The sequence below is a fragment of the Helobdella robusta genome, assembly GCF_000326865.2.
Source record: "Helobdella robusta unplaced genomic scaffold HELROscaffold_52, whole genome shotgun sequence".
In the NCBI taxonomy this organism is placed as follows: Eukaryota; Metazoa; Annelida; class Clitellata; order Rhynchobdellida; family Glossiphoniidae; genus Helobdella; species Helobdella robusta.
In genome coordinates, this window is record NW_008705269.1 from 315,450 (window position 1) to 324,287 (window position 8,838).

The window sequence follows — 8,838 nt, forward strand, 5'->3', positions numbered from 1 at the left end:
CTTTAATAGCACCATCCTGAATATACGAGGTTAGACGTTTAGAAAAAGAAGTGCACGTGTAACTCTCCACAGCAGTGTGGCATAGAATATGACAAACAAATTGGTACACGAAATTTTTCTTTTCTAGGTTGGAAGGCAAAAGCAACGACGTAAAATGTGATCGAGTTAGATGAGCTATTTTAAAAAACGCCAAAGATTGGATCGTGTACTTCCTGTTTTAGAAGAAAAACGAAGTTTTCCAAAGTACATAATAAACAGGCATGAGGCCTGTTGGGGTGGTAACATCTGAGAATCTCAGTTATCGTTATTGAACTGTGTTGTAGAAGATAATAAGCTCAGTAGCCACGATCTCAAAACTGCAAAGTATCAACAGCTGATTCAGAATTGGATAAAGCAAAGATAAAAAACTAGATTTTATGATGTTTAGGTTGTAGCGTCGATGAATTAAGACTATCAGGCAAAAGTGTACAGAATGTGTGAAGAAAGTTATTAGTAGTAAAGAGCAAGCTTTTTATTGATTGTGGTTGAATAGAAACAAAAAGGAGTGTCTTTTAAATTTACAAACAACGCACTGTTGATTACAACAATAGCAGTGATTGAAAGTGATGACTCATCAAATGGTAATGAACCAAGGCCATTGCTACTGTAATATTATTCAATTTAGATTATAATTCTCATCCGCAATATTTGTTTATTGTATATTAGAACATTGCGAAACAAAAATTGCGTAGCAGTCTGATATGTCTACAGTTATTATACTACTGAAGATTCATCCAGATTGTTAGTGAAAATGTGTATTGTCAGCTTTGTGCTAATTTCTCTGGTTAGCATATTTATCATAAAGAATATTGAAAAAGATAGTAAAACAAATGTCTGGTGAGTATTTTGCATTTTTGATTTGATATTTATATGTCAATATTTAAGTCACTTGTTAAAAATATGGTGCTGCTTAGCGACCATTTATGGCGTGTTGATTTGGAATTGTTTGTTTTTTTTAAATTTAGCAATTTAGACAATATTAAAAAAGTGTATTTATTCTTTTTAAATAAATTCAAATTAATTTTTCATGCCTTACTACTTTACTCTGTAATTATTCGTATATTTTTTTGCAATTATTTCTTCATATAATGTGTGAGTAGCGTAGTGACCGTATTGTATCGTTTTAACGGTATTTTTATTTTAAAATTATTTGTATCAAATTTGAATTTTAAGTAGAAAAAGTTGACAGCAATAAATGGCAACCAACTGTCCATAACTTTTGCCAAGGAAACCATTGACAAATACAAGCCAAATCAAAAAACATCATGATAGTGACACGTTGAATACACCTTTCACTGTGGCAACTTGGAACGTTAGAACTTTACTACCTTACTCTGTAAATATTCGTATATTTCTTTGCAATTATTTCTTCATATAATGTGTGAGTAGCGTAGTGACCGTATTGTATCGTTTTAACGGTATTTTTATTTTAAAATTATTTGTATCAAATTTGAATTTTAAGTAGAAAAAGTTGACAGCAATAAATGGCAACCAACTGTCCATAACTTTTGCCAAGGAAACCATTGACAAATACAAGCCAAATCAAAAAACATCATGATAGTGACGTTGAATACACCTTTCACTGTGGCAACTTGGAACGTTAGAACTTTACTACCTTACTCTGTAAATATTCGTATATTTCTTTGCAATTATTTCTTCGTATAATGTGTGAGTAGCGTAGTGTACCGTATTGTATTGTTTTAACGGTTTTTTAATTTAAAAATATTTGTATTAAATCTGAATTCGACAAACACAAACCAAATCAAAAAACATCATGATAGCGAAACGTTGAATACACCTTTCCCTGTGGCAACTTAGAATGTTAGAATGTTGTATCAGACTGGGAAATTTGAGAACGTAAAAAAAAATAAAAGAATGATTCTCAGCATTCTAGATTTGAGCGAAACTCGATGGAAGAAATCAGATGTCATTACTTTTGAAAAAGTCAAATTTATATACTCTGGGGTGATTCACACGAACGCGGAGTAGGTGTACTTTTAAACAAAGAAATGACTAAACATTTAAAAGATTTCTGGGTGGTGTCAGAGTTCTGTTTGTCAAAATACATGCAAAACCTTTCAACCTAGCTGCCATTCAAGTTTATGCGCCAACGTCTGAAAGCAGTGAAGATGATCTTGATGCTTTTTACAGTGATCTTGATGGTGCTTTAAAATCATCATAAAAAAAGTTGTTGTTATGATGGGTGACCTGAATGCAAAAGTTGGCTCGAAAAAAATAAATGATGGGATAGGTAAAAGAATGAAAGAGATGATTTAGGTATTTCAGTTTCCCTGTCGATCGTTTTACGAATACATTTTACATCGTTGGTTCCCATTACTATCTCCGCATTTCTTCATCTAAGGAAGCGTTTTTCTAAATTAATTTTAACACCATGTTTTGTTAGAAAATCAACGCTTATTATGCATTCGTCAGTGATATCTGCTATTAAGAATGTGCCCTTGAATGCCAAATCGCATAGTTAACAGTGTAAAAATTTCTTCGTAGACGATAGCTTTTCCTCCTGTAGCTGTTCGAAGAATGCATTTATGAAAATTTTCTCTTTTCAGGTTTGCTACCAAATCGGATCTTAAAATTGACCTCGTTGCTCCCGTGCCGATCGTAACTGAACATTCTTGTGAACCAACTTTTCCATCCAACCAAAGGTCGTATTGACTTCAATGCAGCCTAGTACTGGGTACTGGGGGCGTCAATTCTACCAGCCAACTTTTGCATTGATTACTGCCGATTGCTGTTCAGCTTTGACATCAAATTTTTCTTTAAGTTCTCTCAATGTTGTATCATTTTAGCATCAGTTGCGGCCGACTCTTCGATTTTGGCATCGATTTGATCTCTCGTTTGTTCACTTTTTGCATCAATTTAATCTCTCGTCTGTTTTATTTCTGCTGACTGTTGTTCAATTTTTGCATCAATCGTAGCCGACTGTTGTTTAATTTTGGCATCAAGTTATTCTTTCGTTTGTTTTATTTCTGTTGACTGTTGTGTGATTTTTGTTGACTGTTGTTCGATTTTTGCCTACTGTTGTTCAATTTTTGTAGATTGTAGTTTTATTTATGTCGTTCGGAGTAGAGTCTCAATTCGGTGTTTGTCCCAGCGTCGATTTGATATCCTGAGCGTCACACTCGAATTCATCTGGCTTTTTGTTTTCATTAAATAGGGCTTCCGTTATGCGTGCTATCAATGCTTCTCTGTTCAAGATTTTGTTTTTATAATTCTTCTTTAAGTTGCACCAATTTTAGTTGATGTATTTTCGTCATGTTGTTTTCATTAATTATAATCAACGTCATTTAATTTTACTAATAAATTGTTAATGTCCACAAATTATCAAATTAACATTCAAAAACTATCGCTTTCTGAATAACAATTCACTAACATTTATCGCAAATACAATAAAAACACAACGCAGTCAAATATCAAATATTACTTTCAACACTAATAATCAATCGCTTTCTAACATGAAATATTCAAAGACAACTATTCAATATCTCGCATGACTTTATATATCCGTTTTACCAACTCTTTTCGAACGTCCTAGATACCTCGCTGTCGGAAGGTTCTAGTTCTTTCTCGAAAAATAGACGGGGTCTCGTGGCCGAGTAGTTAGCGTGTCCGCCTACTACTCCCACGACACAGGTTCAAATCCTGCAGTTTCTGCAGATTGATCCGGGTCGCCGAGCCTCGGCCAACCCAGTCGTCCATCTTTCCAAGGTCGGGAAATGGGGAGACGACGTAAGTTGTCGCATGTTGGCCGGCGAGATGGCTAAGGTTCAAGTGCTCGCTGAGTCAAACATCTCAAAGGATAGACAGCCTTTCTGGCGAAGATGACTGCATCAAATCAAATATATATTTGTGACGGTTATAACAATATGTTCAATCAATCAATCAATGATCCTCCTTTGTCCATTGAGGGACCGTCGAGGCCGATGGTGTACATCTAAGCATGCTTTTTACTTTTATTTTTTCCTTTTTTCTTTCCAAAAACCTTTTCTGTCTTTAGTCAGTTTTATTGAATTCAGAATACCAACACCAGTCCATTCAGTAATAGTAATGTCATCTATCCATTTCTTTGCAGGTTTACCAATTTTTTTCTTCCAATCTCTTTTCCTCATTAGTACCATCTTAATCAATCTGTCTTCTCTCATTCTACAAATGTGTCCAAAAAATCCCAATTTTCTTTCTCTGACTTTGTCATATACACTTTTCTGTCTTCCAAATTGATTTCTGATGGTTTCATTCTTTACTTTCTACCTCCAGCTGATTCCCAACAAATTTCGGTAACACTTCATCTCAAATGCTTTTGACAATCTGTCTTTGTCTCTTTTCTTTATTGTCCATGTCTCACATGCATAGAGCAAGCTCGGAAAAACCCAAGATTCTATCATTCTCAACTTTGTTTTTATAGATATATTTCTACTTTTCCATATTTCCTTCAATGATGCGAACATTCCATGGGCTATTGCTATCCTTCTGTCAATTTTTTTTTGGGCAGTTGTTGTCACAGGTTATAAGACTGCCAAGATACACAAACCGGTCTACTTGTTTGAGTTTTCTGATTCTATCTGAAATTCCGCATAGTTTCTGCCTTTTCCCGTAATTATCATCTTCGTTTTGTCTTTGTTGATATGCAACCCGTGATCTTTTCTACCAACATGTGTTAGTTCAATTAGTTTCTGTAGACCTTCTTCACTAGAAGCTAGAAGGTTTATATCGTCTGCAAACCTGAGATTTTTGACAGTTCTCCTTTCTATGTCAATTCCACCCAATTCTAAATTTTCTATTTTTTCCAATGTTTTTTCTAGCAATGCTATGAATAGTATTGGTGATATTGGATCGCCCTGTCTGCTTCCAATGTCTGCCTTTATCCAATCCCCAAGTTCTGTATCTATTTTTACCGACATTTTTGATTCTTCATAAAGTCCTTTCAGTACTTTGACCAGCTTTTTTGATGTCCCCATACTTTCTAATGTTGCCCACAAACCTTCCTGCCAGACAGAATCAAACGCTTTCTTAAAATCAACAAAGCAATGGTAAATTGTCTGACCGCTACTTTTTGCATCCTCCATCAGCAGTCTCAACATCAAAATTTGTTGGATCGTGCTTCTGTCTTTTCTGAAGCCTGCTTGTTCTTTATGCAGATGTTGCTCTATGACTTTTTCCAGTCGTTGTTTTATGATGGTCAGCATGATCTTGCATATGTGCGAAATTAGTGCAATTATTACAGTCTTTTTGGTCTCCCTTTTTCGGCAGCATAACCAGAACTGACTTGCACCATTCTTCTGGTCATTTTCCACTTTCCCAAATTTCTTGACAGATTGTGTGAATTTCTTTACACACGACTTGTCCTCCTGCTCTTTTCAGTTCTATCGGAATACCATCCTTTCCTGTACTTTTGTTGTTCTTCATATTACTCATTGCTCTTGTAATTTCTTCCCTCGTTATTTCATTTTCTTCTTCATTGGTTATTTTTCTGCTTTTCAAAATTTCAAGCGTTTCTTTTTTGTATGTGTTCTTGTCTGTGAATAAGTCTTTAATATATTCAGTCCATCTATCCTTAATCTTTTTACTTTCTGTTAGGATGTTTCCGTTTTATCTTTAATTATCCTTGACATATTTTTCTGTTTTCCTTTTAACTGTTTAACCAGCTGGTACGCCTCTCTTGTCTTTTTTGCCAAATCATCGTCTCTACCTTTTCACATTTACCATTAATCCATCCCCTTTTATCTGCTCTAGCATTCTTTATTATTTTTTGGCAGACTTCTTTGTATTTCATCTTATTTTCTTCACTCCGTCTTTTTGTCATTTTCAAACTTCTTTCTTCTACAAGGTTTCATGTTTCATCGCTTATCCACGGTTTTATTTTGTTCGTTTTGATTTTACAACTTTCACCTGCTGCTTTGAGAATTTTTTCTAGGTTGCTAACTCTTGTTTTCATATCGTAATTGGCTGCTGAGTCCAATTCATGTTCGATTATATTTTTTATATCCTCCATCTTCTGCTTTATCATTTCTGTGTTGTGTCTCACTTTCATAGTGCTTTCTCTCATTTTAAGCTTTTGTTTTATCTTCATGGTGACGTTGCATAAGACAAAGCGATGATCTGATCCAATTTCTGCACTTGGGAAAGCTCCACATTGGGTGACAAATTTCATCCATTTCTGTTCTATCAGTATTAAATCTATTATGTACATATGTACATTGTTTTTCCGTCTGGTAACTCCCAAGTACATTTGTTATTGTTTTGCCTCCTTGTGTTTGTGACATATAATCGTCGGTCCTTCACAAACTCTAGTAACCTTTTCCCTCTATCATTTCTATCTCCTACACCGTATTTTCCCATAACTTCTTCAAATCCAATGTTGTCACTTCCAATTTTAGCATTCCAGTTCCCAACAATGATCTTAACATCTTTCTTTAGTAATGTTTTCAATGTTTGTTTCAGTTGTTTGTAGAACGTTTCAACTTCATCATCCGAATGATTTGTTGTTGGAGCACAAGCAACTATCACAAAAATATCTCTTGGATATCCTTTGAATCTGGCATACATCAACCTGTCATTACGGGATTGTATTCAATTAATGCTCTTCTTGCTTTCTCTCCAAGAATCATTCCCACTCTATGAATATGCTCGGTTTCTGTGCCTGACCATAACAGTTTTCCTTTCTCCAATTCTCCACTTCCTGTCTAACTTCACACAAACCAACCACATCATATCTAAACCTCTCAAGCTCTTTTTCAGCATCGCATATGTTCCACCTTGCCAGAGTGACCTCACATTCTAAATTCCAACTGTGAATTTCATCTTCATTTTACCTCCTTGGGACTGAGTAACAAACTTTTCTTTGTAGCTCCTAGTCCCCAAAGCTGCAATGCGGTCCTTGTTGTCCCGGGCGACGACCGAGCCGGTATGATTATTTGCTGTTGTGTTTACCATCGTGTTTGTAGCGTTTTTAAAACTGTGTAGCAAACTCCTGTCAACCCTCCTCCTTTACCCGGACTTGGGACCGGCATCAAACTCTGCTGGATTGCAGCCCCGGTGGTGGAGTTATAATAATATGTTACTGAACTCAAAAAGGGTTACAATTTCTGTGACGGTTATAACAATATGTTATTGAACTAAAAATGGGTTACAATAATATCTGCAGCAATAAAAACCTCGTTCCAAATTACATAATAAATATATTTTTTGAAACTGTTATATAACAATGTTTTGGCCTCTCAAAGCTTTGTTTTATTTTATTTTTTTAACTTTCGGTAATCGTCATCATTGTTTATCGCACTAGATAACCTTTCACCTTTTATGTGTCCTACTTCTCTAGTGAGTCAGGTTCTCAAACAAAATTTTCCAGCTTATTGCAGGCTTGCAGTTTACACTCCAGTTAGAATTTTAAAATAAAAAAATTTATGAAATTATAATAATTCTTATAATTCCTACAAAGGCTGATGAACCGGGCTGCCAGAGTTGTACTGAGTACTGATACACCACCAAATCGTCTAGCATCTGCAACATCGAATTTGAAAGGCCTTCACTGGCTACCTTTTCATTACCGTGTCCAGTTCTAAATCGCCATCATTGTTTTCAAGTTGTCATCAAATTCTTCATCTAAATATCAACAATCAATATCTTCGCTCTGCCAATGCACCGGTTCTTCTTCGAAATTTCTTCGACCAACATTGGTAAACGAGCATTTCGTCATGCTGCTGCAGTTGTCTGGAATTCGTTGCCTCCAGACATCAGAAATTGCAGCTCTCTCTGTGGTTTTAAATCTATTTTAAAAACTCATTATTTCAATCTAGCTTTTAATCGATTATAATTTTATATTTTATTGCATGCTGCTTTTAATTTATATTCAATTTATTCAATTTTATTCAATTTTTATTTATTATTAAATCAACAAAAATTACAATTTTAATTTAATTTTTGTTTTTATTATTTGTTTCTTATCATTGGGCTCATATCGCCATGGTTGATTGTGAATTTTTTGATTCCGGGGGCGCCTCAGTTGCCTGCACTGGCGCTTTACAAATGACATCTATTATTTATTTATTATTATTAATTCTAATAATCGTGAAATGAATAGTTTTTAAAGAGTTATGAGTTATAAAAAAATTACTTGTGCAATTGATTCATAAATGAAAGGTAATATGAGGAAATCTTCTTCAGATATTTGTGTCGAAGTCAACCTGATAATACTGTGGAGCGACTTCTGTTGCAATGATAACAATTCTCCTAACCACACTTCAACTGTTCCAGTAGCTCTTAACACACTTTCAAGCTTTTCAAATAAAACAATTAATATCATTGACAACCTCAAAATAATAATCATTTAAAAAGTCTTTAGTCTTGTGGTTAGTTGGTTGTGGATGGTTGGTTGTGGTTGGTTGGTTGTGGTTGGTTGGTTGGTTGGTTGTGGTTGGTTGTGGTTGGTTGGTTGGTTGGTTGGTTGGTTGTGGTTGGTTGGTTGTGATTGGTTGGTTGTGGTTGGTTGGTTGTGGTTGGTTGGTTGTTGGTTGGTTGACTGACTGAGTGACTAACTGAGTGACTGACTGACTGACTGGATTGATTGATTGACTGACTGGATTGATTGATTGGTTGGTTGGTTGGTTGTAGTTAGTTGGTTGTGGTTGGTTGGTTGTGGTTGGTTGTGGTTGGTTGGTTGTGGTTGGATGAATGACTGAGTGACTGACTGACTAGATTGATTGATTGACTGACTGGATTGATTGATTGATTGGTTGGTTGATTGATTGATTGATTAATTGATTGATTGATTGATGAAATACAGAT

At 35.1% G+C, this 8,838-nt stretch overlaps 1 protein-coding gene across 1 annotated transcript in view; it reads right to left on the reverse strand.

Annotated features, from left to right (window-relative positions):
• Nucleotides 1-8,152: 8,152 nt before the first annotated feature.
• The window catches only part of HELRODRAFT_86488 (hypothetical protein), a gene marked incomplete at both ends in the record, with an annotated part of 15,529 nt that continues 14,843 nt past the window's right edge, over nt 8,153-8,838 (reverse strand). Inside the window, one exon of the mRNA XM_009027927.1 lies at nt 8,153-8,329. Within this exon, the coding sequence (XP_009026175.1) occupies nt 8,153-8,329 (177 nt within the window). The remainder of the gene's footprint in view (nt 8,330-8,838) is intronic.